Source organism: Hippoglossus hippoglossus, chromosome 19, assembly GCF_009819705.1.
Source record: "Hippoglossus hippoglossus isolate fHipHip1 chromosome 19, fHipHip1.pri, whole genome shotgun sequence".
Classification (NCBI taxonomy): Eukaryota; Metazoa; Chordata; class Actinopteri; order Pleuronectiformes; family Pleuronectidae; genus Hippoglossus; species Hippoglossus hippoglossus.
In genome coordinates this window covers 5,702,833-5,725,650 of record NC_047169.1, presented here as the reverse complement: position 1 = coordinate 5,725,650, position 22,818 = coordinate 5,702,833, and the positions used below count along the sequence as shown (strand labels likewise).

General features: G+C 43.3%; 1 protein-coding gene across 6 annotated transcripts in view; it reads left to right on the top strand.

The window, feature by feature from the left end:
- Nucleotides 1-22,818, top strand: part of svild (supervillin d) — a 42,543-nt gene that overhangs the window by 7,934 nt on the left and 11,791 nt on the right. For 5 of the 6 annotated variants that reach the window (XM_034570305.1, XM_034570307.1, XM_034570308.1 and 2 more), the window contains exons 2-8: nucleotides 6,026-6,502; nucleotides 11,131-11,165; nucleotides 13,433-13,494; nucleotides 16,184-16,278; nucleotides 16,996-17,101; nucleotides 18,643-19,247; nucleotides 20,050-20,182. In XM_034570305.1, the coding sequence (XP_034426196.1) occupies nucleotides 6,132-6,502; nucleotides 11,131-11,165; nucleotides 13,433-13,494; nucleotides 16,184-16,278; nucleotides 16,996-17,101; nucleotides 18,643-19,247; nucleotides 20,050-20,182 (1,407 nt within the window). In that variant the 5' untranslated portion in view covers nucleotides 6,026-6,131. The remainder of the gene's footprint in view (nucleotides 1-6,025; nucleotides 6,503-11,130; nucleotides 11,166-13,432; nucleotides 13,495-16,183; nucleotides 16,279-16,995; nucleotides 17,102-18,642; nucleotides 19,248-20,049; nucleotides 20,183-22,818) is intronic. The other variant, XM_034570310.1, reaches the window with a different exon arrangement.

Genomic DNA, 22,818 nt, shown 5'->3' with positions numbered 1-22,818 from the left:
TGTCATAATTGTTGCAGCCGAAGAGACACAGTGTGTAGTGTCCTTTTCAAGTGTGGGTACAACTTTACTGAGGTGGATATTCTAAACCAAATGAGAAGCATCAGAGGGGCGATGCATATCCTGCATGTGTTGAATATTCTCCTAATCGGGCAATTTTAACTTGACTAAAAATTATGTAATAATGTCATTATGTCATTATGTCATTGTGACATCATGTGGAACATCCTGCCTGGCCAGCTGCCTCTGTGACCTGATCTTAGATAAGTGGAGGAAATCGATGGGTGGATGGATGGATGATTGACGGAGGATTGGTTGTGTCTATTGTCCCATAAGATGCAGAGGTGCCTCATTTTTTAACTACATGACCTCACACGATGGAGAATAACTTTCTGATTGATATAAGCTTTAGCTTGTCTCTTGGGAAATTTGTTTTCCGGACCACATTGTCGTCTTTCACCTTTGACCAGTCGCCTCTGAAATGTTGCTGAATGTCTGTCCATGTGTTTTTTATCACACATACTTAAGGATAAAGATGACGACTGATGGGAGACTCTCAGGAGAGTGGAACTGAAATAATGCTGAATAATCAGACATGTTGTACTCAGCTCTATATGTTCCATTAGTGCTGTGAACCCTGTCATTACATTGAAGACGTGTAAAGAGCTATTGGTTTTGTGGTAAAACTCAAAGTCAGACAGTCTGTCCTGTCGGAAATGTTTGCTAAACAGAGCTTACATGCACATTGCTTACGGTCATGCACCAATGAAGTGAGCAGGGTATTGCTTTGCCTCCACAAGCTTCAGTTTGTGTGTGTTTCTCACTTCTTGAGAAATCTCTTGATCAAGATCCCTTACCTTTCCCATGAAAATCCACTGTTTATGATTTGGGGCGTATCCTGCATTCCTCCTCTGTCCTCTTGTGTGGAAATGTGATTTCAGGAAAACACTGCCGGTCTTCAGGTCAGCTATTTCCTCTGAGGCAGCTTCCTGTCTCGTCCTTGTCTTGGAATGAGTCAGTGGGTTAATGTGTATGTGCTCCCAATTGATCTGTGTGACAGATATTCGTTTCCAATAAGCAGCCGGCTTCCCGTTGCTTCACCTGTGTAGTGCATGAGCTTATAGGATATATGGGCAAGAATGAAATCGTTAAACTTAACTAGTATCGTTTTCTATAGTTCATCAGGTTAAAACAAACCTTCAGCAAGTTTAATTCGAACCACTGCACCCGATTTGTCATAGTTTTCCTTCTTTAACAGTTCATGTTGAGCTTTTCTTTGCTTTGCATTTCTTTATGCCTGGTGCACAAGTATTCACATTAAGGTCTGTGTAAGGCAGTAATACATTTGAATGATAACAATTAGAATTCAAAACCCTAAAAAAACAAACAAACAGCCGCGCCCACGAAGGGCGAACATGAAGGAAGTTGAACTTCCAAATATGGTTCGTGGTAAGGGTGCGGTTTAGACGCTGCAAATGCTGTTAACAAATGACTGCTGCAATGATGATGGGTGTGTTCGAAGGGGGCGTGGTGTTGAGTCTGCCCGGCTGCAGCTGGAGCCTTCTCACAGAAATTGGCAGGAAATGGGAAAATAAACCCAGTGAGACTGAGTGAGAGACAGAGACGACAAGACTGAAGTTCATTGTTTAAGTTCAGTGTCCAAATCATGAAGCTGCTGCATGTAAGGTTGAACAGGAGCGTTTCATTTCTGTTGATGTAGAGGTCCTATAACATATTATGCAACAAACATTTATATTGCATATATACACTAAAACAAGAGAGAGAAGACATTTGTGATTGTAATTTTATCCAGAGTCACGCAGCCCTGCTTTGTGCACAGAGGGATATTGAGAGAACTAATTGTCTGCTGCACAACAGGGCTTTTCAAATAGTGAATTTCTGCAAACTTTCTTTCATGCATCTTGTGTCTAAAGGCTGTTCTCACCTTTGGGTTAAATCAAAGCTATAGCAGGGCATTTGCAGTTGCAAGGGGTCAACATCCATTGTAAAATCATATGAAACTAGAAAAGGCACCCAGCAGAGAGCATACACCTCCGCCCAGGCCCGACAGTTCAATTCAAAGAAGCTGCAGGACATTTCACACACCATCAGTCCTGTGACCGCCTCGAGTGTTGACACTTCTGCATTTGTGGTATATTGCAGTTGTATTATGTGATCTAAAGTAACTCCTATAGTCCTCGGTGGTGTTTGCAGAGAAGTAGTTTGATAAACTGAGACCATCACAGACTTCTCACTGGAAATCATCCAATACTCTCTCGCTGCCAGTACCCATCCCTTCCCTCGAGAGGAGTTTTTTTCCAAGTTGATGATCAACGTTTCCTGATTAATCGAGTTTTATGAAGGAGGATATGGAGCACGGTCAGGAAGTGACACATGTGGCCTGTGTTGAGACAGATCTTCCTCTCGTAGCCAGTATCAACTCCCAGCGGGCAACACAAGGTCAGAGACCACAGTGACTGGAAATGGAGGATTTGGTTTGTTTACATGCCCTAGAGGAGCAGAAATACTATCGCCTGCATGAATTAGCGAGTAGGACTGGTCTGACTGCATACTGGGCAAGACACGAGCCCTGTCGTCAGTGCAACGAAAGACATGCGTGAGCGCAGATATATTTCTTTCTCATGTGTGCATTGACGAACACCTCCGACGTGATGAATGACATCAGCACTTTACATTAGGTCTCATTCTGAATCCTGCTCAGGTGTTTTTTGTTCCTGCTTAATCCACTTTCTAAAGAAATCACTATAAATAGGAAATGATACCTGATCCATCGTGGCTGTGTAAATCGGCCACTAAAACAATTTTATTCGGGTGAGTTCACGTTCGCTGATAGGCGTGATGATTTTTAAAGTATGACTCACATCTGTGTTTTCAGTCCCCCCCCCGGTTGCTTAAAATAACTGAGGCAGCTTCCAAACAAAGCAGCCTCGATGTTCTGGGTCTCCAAGGACCATCTTTGGCATACTGTTGTTTAGCACTCCTTATATAGGTAATGACCTGGGTGAATTATGTAAGCTTGTGCTTTGGTCCTGAAATCAACATCCAGAATCTGGATCATTTTGCCTTCATAAGGTAATTCACAGGCATCGGAGTGACACTGAGGAGAAACTCTGAAGCTAAGGACGTCTGCATCTGTTTGTATTGAGGAAACGGCTGTTTGCCAAAGTCGGGTCAAGGAGCATCACAATATACTACTGACTCAATTTTGGATTTGTACTTTTTTTTTTTACCATGATATTAAATTGACTCTACAAATAAAACAAACATTGTTCGAAACTCTGTAACTTCTTATTAGGCCGTGGAGCTCCTGAAGCAGTGAGGCTGCTTTACAATGGCACGTAACTCCTTTTAAACAGCTTAACATGTTAAGCACAGTTTTCCTCCCTGCATAACATAAACCAAATAATTTATCTGTTTAATGTCAGATTTGCATAATATCGTATTAGTATCAGTCTCTGGCCATAAAGACGAGTTTAAAACCACAACCTTCAGTCAGGAACAAACAGGAGTCTATAAACTTTTAGAAATATTGAAGACTTTCAGAAAGAAATACTAAAGTGTTAACTATCGTGATATTTATCTATGTGGACCAATATGAACATTTAAATGTTTTTGGCCATATTGTCTATCCCTAATTTGTCGTAAAAATAATTGTATTGATAGTTATTAATAATAAAGTTTATGGTTACTCTGTAAAATATTAAGCCTCAGTTGCATTTCTTTGTCATTAGGGTTTGATAACAGCCTATTGCCAAAGTTTATGGTTTTATTATATATATTGGCTAATAAATCATCATTGATTATATCTGTATTGGTCAAGCTCAACTTTAGACTCAAATGATTCTGTTCTCTTTCCTAAAAAACAAATGTTCTGGCCCAGTTTAATTGTCAGTGGATAGAGTGTGTTTTTCCCCAGCTTGATCTAGAACATACATTCCCCACTGTGTAGGTGTGATGGACATCTCCGTGCTCATAACAAGGACCAGACAACATGTAATGGTCTGGCAGAGTTACAGTTTACGGTGAAACTGCACTTAAATGTACACAAGGGAGGCACTGTGGTCCTTTATTGTTTGGCCAAGCACTGTTATGTTAGGTGGAGGAGGTCAGGGCGAAGACACACACACACACACACACACACACACACACACACACACACACACACACACACACACACACTCATTTAAACACTCGCACATCCCCTGACATATACACTGATTTCCTGTGTAATATTTCAAAGCCGTATTTTTCAAGTAGACGGAGAGTCTTGATTCGGGGGGCTGTTTTTTTTTTACGGCCCAGCAGGTGGTCAGGGGTCAGAGGGGTGAAGTTGAGATTTGTTCAAGCCTGTCATCATTACAGAAAAGACTCTCATGCTCACCTCTTCTCCCTCTTGCCTTGACCCATTCCTCACTTTCCCTCTTTGTTCTCGACTCCCTCATTACTAACACTGTCCAGACACAGCACCCTCTTTTTTTCAATTTTCCCCCCGTTCCTGACTATAAATGTGAGAACCACGGTGCTAAATTAACTCCTGTCCTGTAGTTTAATGGATGATGGGGGGCTACGTCTAACCCCTGCCTCTCTTTAACATTAATATACCTCCTTTTTATCGACCATCTTCACTTCTTTTTTGCTTTTTTACATACAGAAGCCCCAAAGCACCGAAAGCATACTTGCGCTGTGAAAAACTGTCTGTGGAAAAGTGCTTGTTGTGGAGCGATCAGAACCTGCACACACGCACAATTTTCATCGCCGCCGTCAGCTGGCGATGCGTTTTACATGAGTGCAGTTTTCAAACCTCTGCGTCCGAGCCACATGTGGTTTTCTGCTCTGTGAATGCTCGATGGAACAAAATGAGCTCAACTCAGCCGCTAATTTTTACCTCCTCAATTAAACGTATTGAAAAGTGAAAAGCTATTTAAACGAAGAAGTTGTTATTGTGCTACATGTGGAAAGGAGATGTTTAACAGATTCAACTGTTCAGAGACGCAGGAGGCGTCTGCACACGCATTGGAAAAAAGGCACAAATATTGGGGAACGCATTCAAACTTGCAGGCAATTCTGAGTTTCTCACGCACTATTTTGTGGTAAATACAGGCTAAATCTACTTTTTTATGCCTGGCATCAACTCTACTCTGGGTTTTTGCTTTAGACAGAGACATTTTGAAATGCTGCTGGCCCTGCGTTGTCGTACATACGAGACGTTTGGAAACGATGACGCAGTCGCTTGCACTCGCCTCCTGATTGGTTCTCATCAGTCGAGACTCTACCAGCGCTGAAGGCAAAACATTGTTCGCGCTTTCTTTATGTCAGGGTTCCACCTCGTCGTCGGCCCAATAAAATACATCCCTTGTCTTACTTTCCCTGTTGTTGTTTCCCATTTGTAGTATTTTCTGTAAGTAAGCAGCCGGCTGCAGGGTAGACAATCTGCTTCCTGTTCACACCAACACACAGATACCCAGTGCACGTGAAGGGTCGTGTTTTATGCATTTTCAGTGGTTATTATTGATGGGGATTATTACTGATGGACAGAGATGGTTTTAAAAGGAAAACAAACTCGTCAGGATGTAGCCACAGAATCATAACGTACTGGGATAATTGTTCCAGTTGTAATTGACCTTGACTAAGTCTCATCTAAGTGAGCAATTAAAACTGGATGAAGATGATATTTGATTTGTGTTCCTCATCGTGTCCTCACTTCCTCCTCCCTCTTTCCAGTCTGCTCCATGTGAGCCAGTGGAACAGAGGTTATATGAGAGTCTCACTGCGGTGGTCGGCTGTTTTGAGCAGAGCTGGCTGACATCATTCTCACAGGGGGGGTGTTAGTTGGGGCAGGGAAAGGCTTGGCTTGTAGCTCAGTCTCCAGCCAAGCCAGTTTCCTATGAAAGCAGGAGAAGTATATGTCTGGGTACATCTGGTTTTACACAGCTTTAGCGAGCCAGTCATCTGAAATTGTACTCTGTAATTATCACGCACTAATGATGTCGTCTTTTCTTGCTTGCAGCACTGGGATGCTGTTGATGGAGTGAGACATTGTTGTCAAGGGAGATCATAACCAGGCAAAGAAGCAAATTTGAACCTAATCACTTAAACTGAGTTGGAACGGCACAATGGACGGAGTAGACGCCTTGCAGAGCTCGGCCCCAGAGACCAAGGCTGAGCGGATCGCCCGCTACAAAGCAGAGAGGAGGAGGGAGCTTGCCGAGCGCTATGGCAACACGGAGGAATTCACCTCCAAATATGTCCGCAGGGACAAGAAAATTGGTGAGACGACCGAAGCAGTGTCTTCAGCGCCCAAGGATAATGGATCGGAGCCAACATACAGCAGGAGGGGCCTCAGGAGTAAAGTGGTGGAACCTGCGGAGCACACTGAGGACGAGCCCACCCAGGATAAAGAGGCAGCAACTCACATCAGAACAGACACAACTGTATCCTCTAAATCAGAGCTCGTCTCCTCCAATAAGACGTCCTCTTCTATCAGGTGAGTTTACTCATTCATTCAGGAGCAGTAACACTGTTGTCCTTATTAAACACTAAGCTGCACCAGAGACAGAGGCTCGGAGGGAATATTCTGCAATTAAATCCTCATTTATTATTTAGATTTTCCTGTGTGTATTTCAGTTTTAACTGGGATAGGAGTACAGACTGAATAGAGTGCAGAATACTGAATACCTAGACAGTCTATACACACGTGACTTAGAAGTATATCTGAGCATAATGTTCGGATCCCCCACGAATTTAATCTAAATCAGGTGCAGTAGCTGCTGTCCCAGATATTCTTTAATTTATTTAGTATCTGCGGTTGAGCCATTAAAGACGTCCATAGCTCGGTGGCTCTTTACGAGTGAAGGGGAGGCAACAAGTCTGCACATTGTGGGACCACTTAGTGCTATCTTCTGTTTGAAGTAAACAGCGCTGCTCACATTTCCAAAATTGGCCATGTGTGCAAAGCAGAGACGTGCCACACTCGTACTGCGATGACATGCACGCCGCTTGTTTCGCTCCACTTTACAGTCATGTGGGGGAAACCTCGCATGTTTGGGATTCACAAGCCGGCAACGTCAGGTTAACCTTTTCTCATTGGTGGCCAGGAATGCTCCTTTGAGAGTTGTAAAGAGTGAAGTAAAGCCTGTCCAGTCGTGGTGCTGGGCATGTTTGGCTGTAATCAAGTTGGGGATTTCGATGTGTGCACAGAGCCAGACATGTCAGCTCTTGAAAAAACAGCCGGAGGGAGAGAGAGGGAGAGGGAGAGAGAGGGGAGAGAGAGAGAGAGAGAGGGGAGAGAGAGGGGAGAGAGAGAGAGGGGAGAGAGAGAGAGGGGAGAGAGAGAGAGGGGAGAGAGAGAGAGGAGAGAGAGAGAGAGGAGAGAGAGAGAGAGAGAGAGAGAGAGAGAAGAGAGAGAAGAGAGAGAGAGAGAGGAGAGAGAGGAGAGAGAGAGAGAGAGATTAGTTTAGGATAGTTTCATAGTATGAAGTCCTGCCAAGTTTTCATGCCCTGCGCTTAATGAAGCAAGATGTCGAGATTGCTGTGATTGATGGTTTGGACCAATTACTTAATACGATCGGGAGCCTTGTGTTGCAATAGAGTTTGAAAAGTACACGGAGCACAACAAGTTCCTCAGCTATCGAGTGTTGATCATGAAACTCGATAAGCATTGTTAGTTTGAAAATGTTTTGTGGACTCGGAGGGTTTTTAAATACAATTGTGTTGTGCACATGGTTCAGTGTGAAAGAAGATGTTTTTCCTACAGCGTCACCACAGCAGAAAGAATATTTGGCAAAATACAGGGTGAAGTCGCACACACACACATATGGACTATGTTTTTAATTACAGAGATGGGTTGACGCATTGATGTGTTTGTCTGACATGCCTGTCACGTTAGCCACTAATCTTGTCAGTTCTGTTGCAACATTCTCTGCGTGTCAAAGTCCAGCTGTGCAGGCGAGTATTACAAAGTTATTAGTCACAAAAGTTCTTTATAAGAGGTTTATTTGTGTATTATCTTGTTTGTTATTCCTTCAGAGTGATTGCAGTTTGTTGAAAGTCTGTTTTCTTTCAAAGTAACCCTATATCATTCTGCATGGAAGATGAATAGAGTTGCATGAGCTTTATTGTTCACCGAACCTTCTTAGGCAACATGTCTGAGTGTGTGTGTGTGTCTGGTACTGAAATAGTATGAAGGAAGCTGGGTCTCAGCTGTCGCAGTGATAATGAAAAACTGTCTGTCAAAACGTTTATCTGACACAAACATGAATCCGTCCCTGGTAAAGTTGAAGAGTGACATTCCCTGAATGCTGCATTTTGACATGTCCCACTGACGTATCTCTGCGTGTCCATGTGATGTCACCTCTCTGTTTGCCTTAGTGTCATTTTAAAGAGAACCCAGGGACACGAGGTTCCTCGGAAGCTCAGTAACAACACAAGTGCACAGTTTGTACAAATATGTGATGTGACATCACAGCAGGCGGCCTTCAGACTTATCAGGCTTCTTAACACAAAGCAGTGTCAAATAAAAAGTATGATATGATATAGAACTGTTTGTATATCTCTCCTTGTTACTTACAGGAAACAGATTGTGGTTGATTGGTAGATATTAGTCATTGTAGAGATTTTCCGACACCAGCATCAGAAAAGCTGCTGAAAATTCAGGGTCAGACATCGGAGAGAATACAAATCTATATACTGAACCGATACCACGTCTTAAAAGAACATCAGTCTCACCCAGACAAAACTACAACATTTTATTTTTCCCGGAAATCCCTCTATGGGTTTAACCTGAGCCAGGAAATACAACTATGATAACAATCATCTCTCCCATACAGGGTTAGTCACACACAGCTGTTAAAATGAGTTTTTATTTTCTTAAATGCACATGAATCAGATCCATAATCACTATCAGCTGATATGCGAAGACCAGGTATCGATATCAGAACATCTGTAATTCATTTATCGTTCGAGAAGTTTCCTCCACATGTGTGACTGGTGTATTTTTTTAAGGTTAGGGTTGAATTTTGTGTGGGTGTGTGTTTGTGTTTTAGTTACCAAGTGGTAAACACCAGTAACTGTGTGACTGGCACTTTGGATTAGATTATACACGGATCGAATGGGATTGAGGCTAATTACTGTTTACATGACCTGAACCATTGCAGACTCGAGTTAGCGAACAAATTGTAGACGACGAGATTTAAATCTTTTAATCAGGCCAACAGTCATGATTATACTCATTTCATACTCTCCGCTCCGCACCCTGGCTCACACTTCTTCTCAATGAAAGTGCTCAACCCTTCTCCCTTCAGCTTCCCCCGGTAGTTTGTCTGTGTTCCTGTTTTTCTCCTCGTCTCTCTCTCTCTCTCTCTCTCTCTCTCTCTCTCTCTCTCTCTCTCTCTCTCTCTCTCTCTCTCTCTCTCTCTCTCTCTTCCCCTTCTTATCTGGGTAGTTTTTATGGCAGCGGGCGGCCCGACGTGTGCGGCCTCTCCTCGTCAGCGAGCTGTCAGAGAGTGGGTGGGGGCTGATGAAGTGTCACTGAGCCCTGCAGTTGTAGAGTCGAGCGTTTGAACTCTGAGGCATCGGTCACCGAGAGTGTTTGCTGAAACTCTCCAGTTACTTTAAGTGGCTGCTTATTGTAATGCTTTTTACCCATGTGGCTGAAATGTGTGACGCTCTCATCACTTTAAAGTTTGTGTGAATATTCCACAGCCACAGATTGTTGGTGTGTATTTAAATACATTATTCTTACACCCACATCAATTTGTCCTCCGTCACATTTCCCCATCTCCAACTGCAGCGTATTCACACAGCATAAATACTTCTGTCTCACATATTCTCATTTCTGACACCAGCACGAAGCTGCACTGAGGCATGTCGGCCAACAACTGACTAAAGCTAAACCCAAGCCCCAAATTACACATAATAATATCCTGCTCTACAAAAGATTGTTTGGCACTGAGACAAGTAAAGGTCAGAGGATACGGAGTCAGATTTAATATTCAGGTCGGTTTTAGTTTTTCCCTCCAGAGCTCGACCGATATGGAGATTTGGTTCTCGTTACCGATATTAGAGAGTAGAATATTTCCGATATATCCGTTGATAATTGAAATGCAATGAAGGCTTGGTGGTTTACAGTGTAACCATGAACTTCATTATAAATAACTATAACTAAAATGCACATGCAACCATCACTCTAATTAAGAAAATATACATAATTTTGTTTATATCAGCAAACATAAAGGCGGATATCAATAAGTCTCATGTCAGCTGATATATCAGTCTGGCTCTAGTCCACAATAAGCCTACAATATTACTTCTTTGATATTATTCAATCAAAGCATTTATTTGATATATTTTTGACTGTATTAAACATTAACATATTCTAAATCACAGGTTTTTATTTAAAGCCCTGAAATATGTTGTATAATATGACATTTGGTTCACCCTCAAAATGTCACAAAGCTCCCGTGCCAGCTGCCATCGCTCACTTTCATGTGATCCCTTAAAACTGTTGGCTGCTGTTTGTGTATTTTGTTTTTTTGCACAGTTTTTTATTGGATGTGCTCGACATAAACAATGGAACATGGACGGGGGGCTTTATCGAGCCAGTAACTGAAAAACCGTCTGGACTGCTACAGATTTTGATCGTGCACGCGAGCTTGGGACTCTCCCCTTTTCGAGTAACCTTCGACCCCTCCCAGATGTCCACCATGACTCTCTATTGTGTGTAAAGCAGCCCCCCCCGCACCCCCTATCCTGTTACATCATCGCTGCAGCCCCACAGGCAGCTGCTGTCCCCGTCCATATTTAACGTCCATTACTCAGAGATGAATGGCCATCTTCAGATGCCACACAGACATTGATGTTGTGTCATTACCATCAAGGGAAGGGAAGAGCCGCATAAGTACATTAATATCATACAAGGGAGAGTAAGCGTCTAGGGTTAGGGTGGCCCTGTTATATTGCATCCTTTTTAAACCTGGTTATTTTTCTATTGGCTGCATAAATACGACTTTATTTCTGTATAGTTTGCAAGCATCGGTTGTGGCAGCCATGTCATCACATCAGTGTTTGAGAGAGTGACCTCATTCGTCTCCATCTCTCTCTCCCTCTGTCTCGTAGGCGACTGGAAACCGATGACACAGAGGAGCCACAAGGTAAGAAGAGCCCTCCACTTTCACTGACTCACAGCCCATTGTTCCACAGGCTGCTTCAGCCCTCTACTCGTTCAGCTTATCTGTATTACTCAGCATTATACAAAGCTCATTAATGATGTCACATCTCCTACCTGGTTTATAGATGTATATAGTTTTTTTGATATTCTACGACTGGAGGAGTGAAGGAAACCAGATGCACTGAAATGCTTGGCTGTGTTTTGTTTGCTGTGTATTTTAAATTGAATGTTGCGCTGTAGGCTGTGGTTTTCTTTTCTTAAAACATAAGGGAGATAATTTTTGGTGTGTGTGCGTGTGTGCGTGCGTGCGTGCGTGCGTGTGTGTGTGCGCGTGCATGCGTACAGCTGAAATGTTTGATCCAATGAAATTACACTGGAAGCTTGTTTCAGTCAGTTAACATTATGGACTAAATTTGGAACCTGTCGCTATAAAGACAGAAGAAAACAGCTAAGTTTACACAAGAGCTGCTGGCTGCTTTTCTGACTGTCAGCCACCTGAGCCCACAGCCTGAGTGTGAGTGGCTCTGTCTGACTGTGTGTGTGTGTGTGTGTGTGTGTGTTTGAACAAGTAGCCTCCTACGTAGATCAGGAAGTCTGTGTGACCCTGTCTCAATAAACCTCAAGTGTATATTTAATCAAAACAAAGAAGTTGTAAGATAAAAACTTGGAAAGCCATTATGCTACTTCCCTTATCTCAGACCTTCTCAGTCGAGGATTTAAATCACACTGACACATTTTTAAACCTCATTGAGTTCAGTGTTTTTCAGCCTGTATGTTGTCAAACATTTAGGAATCATTTTAGTAGAAGTTAACCTGTTAATCCAAATCATTAATTTAGACAAAATTGTCTAAATGTAGCGGGTCAGAGGACGCTAGGCGGAGCTTCATATGTGGCCCGGACACATTTGTGTTTCCAGTGCAAAAGGACTGTGGCCACATGCATCCCAGACCTTAGAATATGTGAACCCACCCAAATACGTCATGAGATCTGATCACTCAGACCACAAGTCCACGTGTGATCAGATCAGGCAGGACACAAAGGTCTGATCAGGGTCTATGCTGTTTCATCATGTATTCACTCATGTGCCGACTCCGTTGGCCACAATAAGGTCAGAAGCTGACTTAGCTGCCTCGTGTGATGGATGACGGCACTTAGGGAAGAATCAGTAAAGTTAAGTGGAGGTTTTTCCATCTCTCTCTCTGTCTTGGATTGATGATGTAAGAAAAGTTTGGCCCACAGTCAGAAACTAGACCGAGTCTGAAAGGAATCAACAGTCGACAATACTTAAAGTTTCATCATCTGATCTAACTCATGCTCCGTTCTGGACTGAGCGCAGGGGAGCGTTGAATCATAAATCATAACCTGAGTATTAATAGACCTCAACTGAACTTTTTCTTCCAGTGGATACGGGGAGTTTGTCAGAAACCTTTTGTTTTCTTTGGCTTGGAAAGTAACATTGTTAGGACAATAAAAACACTCCTAAAGAAATGGGAGACTGGGATTAAGTGAGCTGATTTGTGTTGTGGTTGGAATACCATTAAATTTAATCGTTTCCTTTTGTTCTGATTAGAAGTTTATTCTACTCCCGGGGCTGGTTCTGATTAGATAAACTCACATGAGGATTTATTTTCTTTCTCACTCACATATAAGTGCAAACACACGTCAATGTCTTCCTTCAAAGGGAGAAATCATCTCAATGTCACACTCATTGATGACCTCAAAGACTCGGACCTGAGGCCAGTGCACGTATCTCCGTCTTTTTCCTCTTCATGAGTGAAGCCGGTGAGATTATATCCTGTCAGGTTTCCTCTCTGCACTTTTCAAGCTGTTTTCCCCGGTGAGGAAAACGTCCACTTGACCTAAAAAGACTGTGTGTGTGTGTGTGTGTGTGTGTGTGTGTGTGTGTGTGTGTGTGTGTGTGTGTGTGTGTGTGTGTGTGTGTGTGTGTGTGTGTGTGTGTGTGTGTGTGTGTGTGTGTGTGTGTGTGTGTGTGTGTGTGTGTGTGTGTGTGTGTGTGTGTGTGTGTGTGTGTGTCCTTGAGTACATGCATCAAGTCACTTATTAAATCTGCCTGTGTCTGTGCTCAGTTCTTGTATTGTAATCTGTTTACAAAAAGCTAATATCAGACCATTAATTTGTGGATATAAAAACACTCTGTTCATCTTGAATCGTTCTAACGTGACTTTTAGTTGAACAAGTCTCACAGTTGTTTACATAACCAACCTTGTGTTTGTGTGTGTCTCCTTCAGTCGATGATACACCTTCTAACTCCTCCAAGAGGTCTACTACAACCAAAAAGTCTCTTTTCAAGGTCCAGTATCAAAGCTTTTCCTTCCATCTCCTGCATGTCTGTGTTACACAAATCACATATTGCTCGAATATTTGCTCTTTGTCCTGGTTTCCATGGTTTCAAATAAAGCTGAATCTTGATTAACTTACTTTTCTTTACTGGGGAATATCCTCAAATTGTCATAGAAGCTTTCGCCATTTTCACACATGAACTCCGGATAATGTCTGCTCTGAACAGACTCTCCAGACTTTCTCCGGAGTTTGTCTTTCACATATGAACAATGCAGGAGGAGATTCTCCGCTCAGACGCATTTGAGATTTCGCAGAAATCTCTGGGGTATTCAAGTGAGGGGTGACACAGGGAGGCAGGACGTAAGGTATAAATTGTGCTGCCGGGATCACAAACCTCATCAATGCTCCCACTTGCTTACAGTGAGTCCTCTGGATCCTTCTCATTTGGACATTATCCAGAGTTGTTATCAGGGGATTGGCCGACGAAACTCCGGAGAATGTCCGCAGCAACTGACTTGGACATTTATGTTCTCATATTCAGCCCCTCTGGATAATAATAGCAGATTTTCCATAGTTCAGTGTATGTCTGAAAGCAGCTCCTCATTCACGTGTCTCAACCACCTGCTTTTTTATAATCCTCTCTATTTTTAGTTTAAATTTCCTTCCTCCCGAAACACACACAGTTAACCGAGCTCCAAAACATAAGAATGCATGAATGATGTCACAGATGCTATATCTATATTTTATAACCAATCCAGATTTCATCCTTTTCATTTCTCTGACTGATTTACTTTTCCAGAGCAGATGGTGTTTGCTTCAACCCTCCGCAATGGAAGTGAGCTGTCCTGCACCTGGATGCACACTTGGCCAAAGCCGTGACTTCAGCGCAAACAGTTCACGGGTGTATTAAACGCAGCGGTGGGAACAGAAAAGTCTAGGGAACGAGAGGATGGACTTTGGAAAACAGAGATAACTAGATAATGTCCCCAATCCAATGGGGAGATATACACATGTGTGCTTAAAAGTATCGGGGCTTTCCCAGGCTGCTTGGGTTTCGGACGTGGTTAGGTTTCCTGATATTGGATGTAAATAGTTGTTCTAACTTGGCCTTCGCAGAGCAGGAGCAGTGCCAAGGTTGGCCAAGTGAACCCAGATGGCAGCGAGTTGCTCTGCTGAAAACCCTGCTGGGAAAACCGGCTCCTACAAAGACGCTACATCTCACAATCACACTTAGATTTTTTTTTTTTTTCTCCCTCTGTCCCTCCTTTTCAATGTCTCCCTTGCTTGAAAGTCATCAGCACTGACAGATGCTCCCTCACTGTCGTTACTTTCCCCTTATCACTCCTTTCTCCTCCACAGTCCCTGTTGAAAGCCAGTGAGTCAGTGTCTCCAGCAGCAGTAGGAGTGAGGTTATAGTGAGTCTGCCTTCCAACACGGACGAAGGCGTTAAGTCTTCTGGAGAAAGACGCGGCTCATTTATATTTTGAATTTCCAGAGAGTATAAAAAGAACTTGTTTTGCAGAAGGCGACATACTCACCGAGTTCTTTCTTTATAATCTGTATCGCAGCTAGGATGCGAGAGGCCTCTAATTCTGTTGAGCTTTGGTGTGTAATTTTGTGAAGAAGGGAAAAAAAACGGCATTGGATTTTGGTTGCTTTCCTCACAGCTGGAAATCCACTTATCTGCACCATGTCACCCCGGGGCAGCGGTGAAGTGTTTACTGACGACGCTCTCACAGCTGCCTGGGTCACACTTTGTGCAGGTTTTTAGAACGTCTTGTGACTATCGGTGCTTTCAGACAGGCGCTGAAATATGGATATTCTCCAAAAATTATCCAGAGGGGCTGTTTGTGAGAGAACAAATGTCCGAGTCAGTTGCTCTGGACATTTTCCAGAGGTCCCCCCCCCCCCTTAGTTAAAGCCCATGTGAGAATACAGCAGGATATTCTACTGAGATTCTCAAGAGATGACGTGCACGCAGAAGATGCAGAAGATGTCTACCTTGAAAGACCAAATGTCGATGTGCTGGAAACAAAAACACTGAGATTTCTGCAGCAGAAGTCACCTGAACACTCTGAGATTTTCCTGCTCGATGTGAACGTGTCTCACCTGGACCTGCTGCGTTCTTCATACGTGAAATGCAAACTCCTGAGAAAGTCCGGACACAATCGTTCTGGCATTTTTCAGAGTTCATGTGAAAATGGCTTCATAGAACAAAGTAATTAAGCTGGTAACAGACTTTCATCAAACTATTAAACATGTACTTTCCATTTTATGTGATTTCATGTATCTCAAAAAAGGGAAATCTGAGACCTCATCTGCTCTAAATGGACATTGAAGCAATATTTAACCTCCAGAGAACATAAAAATAGTCGATACAAAACAAAATGACTCCCTTGAGGATAGTTTATTGTGGAAAATGCAGCACTTTTGTGTTTTTGCACTCTATGCCCTCAAGGTTGGGTATTTTTCTCCCACCCGGTAAAACTCTGCTTCACAATCTCACACACACCCCAGCCTTGACCTTTAAGCAACTCAGCTGGAGCATTTACATGTTTAACTGCTTTGCTCAAGTGGAGGGGAGGAGCTTTACTCATTCACTCACTTCCTTCATCAAGGTTTGTTTACAGCCGATGTCGTCCTCCAGAAGGATTTCTAAAATCCAGCTCCTAATCTTCAGCTCTTCTCTCCGCCCGTAGGACCCGGAGGGGACAGAAGATGGAAGCAGCCGCCAACAGGCCGATGACGGAGTAAAACGTCTAATGAGCAGCGAGGAGGACGAAGCCTTTACCAGGTGAGCGGGTTCACATGTGTTTCTATCAGAGGAACGACGTTTAAACTGAGAAGTCGTCTTCGTCACCGGTCGAGTAAAAGTTTTATGGATGGTGATGAATTACATGTAGAACAACAGGAGCGGAGAAGAACTTTAAATCAAGTGACGCTCTCACACAGGCCGAGTGCAGAGGTAATTACAGAGCAATTGAAAGGTTGTGTATTGATGTAAATAGCAGCAGTGATAAACCAGATAGACCTGCATAGCTCGCCTTTAATACCACTCTCTCTCTTTCTCTCTCTCTCTCTCTCTTGCACACGCATGCACACACACACACAAACACTTAGTGTGGTAGCCATGGTGATGCAAACCAGGCTGAAGTTAATAGCTGCAGCAGTGAGAGCCAGACAGTTCAGTCCTGTCTTTGCCCACATGGAGTTTGAACTGTTCTCAGTCTTTTCCTTTCGCTTCAGTGCATTTCAGCTTTTCAGCAAAGCTCCACTGTTTCTAATAAAGTAGAAAAGATTTTTATAACCAAAAAGTCCACGTTAAATATAATATTTATTATACATATTTATTTGTGTTCGTGAAAATACAGGAGAGCAATGTTTCACTCCCTTCAGTGCAAAGCCATCTGCGGTTTTGAACTTCACAGGGTGGATTCTGTTTCATTGAGTTTCAGTTTTTGATTTAAGCTTTGTCTGCAACATCTTTGTCCTTTTCTCCCTGATATATCAGGCTTCATAAATCTGACACTGGCCAGACAATGGGGGAGAAGGAGGCCTCAGATGAACCTTCGTGGAACGAGCAGCAGGAATATGGTGCCGCCGCAGAGGAGAGAAAGGTGAGTTCTTCTCGTAGAGGTATCTTAAAAAGATCACATGGTTTTCATAACTCCGACGAAGTCATCTCTGTGGATTGTGTTTGGAAAGATAATATTTTTGACCCAACACTCACGCTCACGTCTGAAAAATCTCACCACCGCATGCGAGCCAATTCCAGAGCTCTTACTCACCTCCAGCTTGGCTCCGTTTCTTCCCAGGTCATATTTACATTAGGTTTTTTGTTTTTGCAGTCCATGTGTAGATTCTAAGTCGTTTTCAACACTGACACACGTCACCACATCTTAAACTGATTACGCGCACACACTCGACTCCACACACAGGCGCCCCCACGTGTTATGCACATTGTGTTTTCCGTTGAAGCGGCTCACCACCTGGTTAGCATTGCACGTCAGCATCCAGTCAGCCTCAGTGTATTCTCCATCTCCTCCTTAATCAGCACTCCCTCACAACCTTTGACCTGTCAGTAGTTTGTCTGCTGTTGTGTCATCTCAGTGATAAATTGAACAAACACAAATGGATTTGTTTGTTTCGTAGCGGCTGTTCACTGCGTTTTGAAACATGTGTTGGCAAAGTTAATGTATTTTAAAGGGATAGTTCACCCAAAAATGAAAAATTATATTTACCACTATGCCGATGGAGGGGTGGGTGACGTGTTGAATTGTATTGGATTCGGCTGCAACGCTGTTTACCCCTGAAACTCCAAAAGTTATTTGTGGACTCAAACACTTCACATACGTTTTTCATTTCTGCGTTTTGTTTTTTTTATTCCTGGAAAGCACAACAAACACGTGTTGTCCCAAACAAGTCTTTGAGATTTGTTGGCAAATCCTTTAGTCTTTCTCTACACATGCTTTCACTCTTTGATAATCACTTGTTCCTGTTTCTTGGGGGGGGGGGGGGAGGGTCTTTCAAAGGGTTGGAGCTAAAAGAGTAAAAGCATGATCGCCCTTTTGTTTTAAGCCTTTTCAAAACATTAGATTCTTTGATCTCAGGGGTCCCGGAGCAGAGAAAAGGGTTAAAAGTTCGGAAATATAAAGCGGAGTCAGACCATGTAGTGATTTAAAAGTTACAAATAGAATCTTGAACTGAATTCTGCAGCGGATGGGGAGCCAGCGTCGTTCAGTGAGGACTTCAGTGATGTGTGAATAGTGCAGTGGTTAATATTCTTAATTTGTAGCAGGATTGAACAAGGCTCTTAATGCGCTCATGGAATTTGACGTATGTCTCACACTTCCTCCTGTTCATCTGAGGCAACAGCCTTCATCCTCCTCTTAACAACAGCAGGTCACTGAAAGCTGAAACTACATGTTTCTGTACATGAGGCATATTTCAGTCTTTGAGACTTTGTGCAATAAAAGAAGGTTTTTACCGTTTATGTGGAAACTGCAGAGGAGTCGCTATTGGAAAATGTCATCAGAGATGGTTATGTGCTATAATCAAGCACAGTAGAATATACTGCTCCTGCAATTTAATAGTCTTTTCCATATATTATAAATATAGTAGTAAAAGAAAACTGTGTCTCTCTCCCTGTCTACACCAGCCCTCCAGTCTCCTTTCTGACGGCAAGCACAGAGACGCCTCTCCCTCCCCTCCCTGCCAGCCTCCCTCTCTGCAACGCCAAGACTCGGGGCCTCGTGGCATCAAGGGAATCCTAAAGAAAAGTCGCTCCACCAGCGTGGAGTCGGACCACAGCGAGGGCTCGACGCCGGAGGGCCTGCCAGCTCGACAAAGCAGCGTCACCCTCAGCCACCATGAGAGTGAGGAAGAGACGCAGAAGGCTGATGAAGAGAAAGAGGAGGTAGAGGTAGAGGAAGAGGAGGAGGAGGAGGAGGTGGAGGTAGAGGAAGAGGAAGAGGAGGAAGAGGAGGAGGAAGAGGAAGAGGAGGAGGAAGAAATGGAGGACGAGGACTACGAGGAAAACGAGGGAGAGGATGAGTCATTGACTGACGACGTCACAGACGGCGGGTGCTTCAGCATCAACAGACAACACAGCGAGGGCAGCAGCGGCAGCAGCAGAGGAAGTTTGGAGGAGATGCAAAGTCCGTCGACTGACGAGAGTCTGGAGAAGATGTCCACGGTGTCGGAGGAAGCTGAGGAGCTGGAGAGCAGCTTGGATGGAAGTGGTGGCTCCTCCCTCAAACAGAGGTCATTGGATAAACACCAACACAGCATCATGTTTCAGTATAGTAAACTAAATTGGCTAAATTTAGCTGTATAGAACCAAAACAACATCAAAATACAAATAATGCAGAAGTATTAAAGTCAGTGACAGATTAGTTTAATAACTAATTAATCAATTAGTAGCATTTGTATAGATTCTAGCTTACGATCAATATTTAAACCTTAGGATTTGTAAATATTACTTTACTATATTATTTTCAAATGGGGTTTGGATTCATTTTCATTTGAGCCTATGGACTCAATATAAAGATGGACGACATGACGTGATGTTAAAGTGTTCGGCTGCAGTACACGTCATAAACCATGTCTCCTCTATGTTAATGGATGGGACATGGACCAAACTAAATAGCAAACGTCAAGTAAATTGTAAATTACACGTTTCCACTGAGTTTATTCGTTATTTGATGCTTTTAAAACGCAGTGAAATGTGATGATTGGCAGCTGAGACTGACTCACGTGTGGATCAGTGGGAGATGGTGGCGCAACATTTGTGTCTGGAATGTTTTGGATTCATTTCTGGAAACCTGTCTGTGGTTAAGCCATATTACTGAAGCTCCCAGTAACTAAATATGCTCAAAGATATACAGTACAGTATTTCAAATTAACAGCACCATGAACTTGTGAATTGATGCAAAAATCTAAAAAATAGCAGCCAGGGAGTTAAACGTTACTCAGACTTGCGTAGCTCAGGTAAACCAGACTTGTATTTTAATGCTGCTGTAAAAGAGTAAATGAAAAGAACGTGTTTGTCTTTATCCTTTTTCAGACTGACAGAGTCCAGCAGTAAAGATGAGAAGAAAGACAGACTGAAGAAGTCAAAACCAACCGAGCTGATCCAGACGAAACTGGCCGATCGCTTCAATCAGCTCCAAGGTGCCGAAAATGCCTGGAGGAAAAAGGTGAGTTATTACATAACCTCTCCTTCAGTGTAGTGGGGTAAAGTTGTTACTCATGTGGGAGGAATAACAGGTCTGCAAGAGTTATTACAAATTAAAGCCAATTCTTTTACGGTGGTATTGGTTTTAATGAGCAGATCCTGCCACATGTTGAGGTTTCCCCTCAGCATCGTTCACAGGGAAAGACAGATTTTGGCCGTGCACACATTTCTTCCTCTGCTGAATCAGCTCGTTTCCCCCGGAGCTGCTGCCAAGAGGGCGTGAGGTTCGGAGGGCTCGGGGTTGCAGCAGATTTGGAAGTGGTGTTGCCAAAGCCAGTGATCCAGGGCTTAGTTAGCCTCACAGAGAGAAAGAGAGACACACCCTCTTCCCCCCCTTGTAAAAATAAAACCCTACACCGCGACCAAACACCTGCAAACCTTCCACGCTAATGCCTGCTTCCTTTGCTGGGTTTTACAGCGTCTCACTTCTCCTCTCAAAGTTAGAAAAACAATCTTCCACAAGCAAGCTTTGTATTCTTCATACACTCGAAAAACGTATATAAACATGCAGATGGTTCAGCGTTTATTGGACACGGACACATTTTGAAGGAGTGTTGAAAGTCCATGGAGGCCCCCCCCCGTCCCCCTCTCCTAACAAGTGGAAAAAATCCATTAGACTATATAATAACCACCACGAGGACACTTTGTAAATATTTAATGATGTTCCAGTGGAAGAAAAACCAAAAAGACTGAGGTGATGACATGTTTAAACGTATGAAGCACCCCTTGGTTGGTTGCCTGTCAAGGTCAGGGAACCTCTCGGGGCTTTTCATGGTTTGGGTTCATCCTTCATCCAAAGATGAGCTAAACTTAGAATAAATCCACTTTATACGAAAGTGTGGGCAGCCGAAAATCTTCACTCGACTAAATACTGAGTACATGTTACATCCTTGTGGTCGGTCTTTATTATGATAAATCATCAGAGTCCATATAATTTAGTGTAATTCCATTAATGGCAGAAAGGCTGCAACCGCAACCCCCGAAAAAGTCTGCAGGCTTCTCCCTTTGATTCAATACGAAGTGGTCTGGAACTTGTTCTGCTGCTGTAGAGCTCTGGGAAACTAAAGGTGCTTTCAGACAGAACCTCCAGACAATAAGGGTGCGGACATTATCAGGAGTTTGCCAGAACACAGCAGGAGATTCTTTAGTCTGACGCGTTTACAACAACAGTAAATTCTCTGGAGCGTCCAGGTGAGGGCTGGCTTCAGTGTGGAACATGCAGAACCCAGGACGTAACGTGAAAACTCTGCCGCAGAGATCATGTGTTTTTGTTTAGATCATATCGACACCGTGGCCGACCTTAATCTCCAAAAGCTCTCAAATGTCTCTTCTACATCCACGGCTCCTCTTCGTCACCCCGAGATATTGATATTCACTTAGCTTTTTTCAGTTCTGCGTCCGTCACGTGTTGGAAACGTCACCAACTCGCTTGCGGTGAATCCTCCGGTGATAATCTCCCGCTGTGTTCCCACATGGCCTCATGCAGACTTTCTCCAGAGTTTTTACAGGCACATCATCTGTGTGGCATCCATCGTATGGGACCGTTCTTGTTACATTTCTACCTTGAAGAAAAGGCCCTTCTGGTTTCCATGTTCAGGCTTGTCAGTCCATCTCGTACCCTGCCAAGCCCAAACAGATGTTGTTGCTCTTTGTTTGATATGTGGGAGACCAGGGAATGTAACATGCATGGTACACACCGTGGTCATCTCCAACCAGCTCCAGATGTTTCCTGTAAAGCCGGCTACGCTGCTCAGTGCCCCACGGTTGTGTTGTAAAGTGAGGCCTCCGTTGTAAATTAAATTTAAAGGTCTGTCTTGTTTTGGATAATGATCGTTAATAATACGTTACTTTGACTGTTCGCAGCCTTTCACCAGTTAATGATTAATGCTGTCCTCCAAAAAAATATACTGCTGCTCTGTCAATATCAATTCAGCCTTTGGAATAAGTTACAAATTTTACTGTCTTTTACAAAAATCCATGCAGACATTAGAATAATATTTAGAGGGTTTTCTTTTAAATCCTGCAGGATTTTCTAAGTGTCTAGTTTTAGTTTCCCAGCGATGACTCACTGTAGACGAGTCTCTCCACAAATCAAAACACTGACACCGCAGCTCTCCCACTGACATGTCACTCCATTAACACTGTGGGAAATATTGTCTCTGAGCCGCGGTGATTCCCAGGAAAAATAGGAGCCGAGACAATCACTTAAAGATGAGTTTATTAAATCCAATTCATTTACGAGCATCTTGATTTCCCACTAAATTATGAAGCCAGATTCCTGCTGTTGTGAGTCAGGATGATTCACACGTGCATCGCTCTCAGTTTATGGTGTTTTGCTCTCTCCTCATGCGTTGTTATAAACAGTCTGTTTCCCTTTTCCTTTTCCTCCCACTCTCCCAAACGTTACGGCAGGTTTCAAATGACCTGTGTCTGTTCTTTGCTCTTCTACGGTGAAACCAGCTCACGACCGCTGCTGCAGTCGGACGTCGTCCTGCCTTGCTCTTCCTCCTGCATTCTCCTCTGATCGTTTCCCTTTCCTCTTCTCTTCCTACAACTTCCCCCTCTTTCCACCCTTTTTTCCAGTTTCCTCTGTCCCCC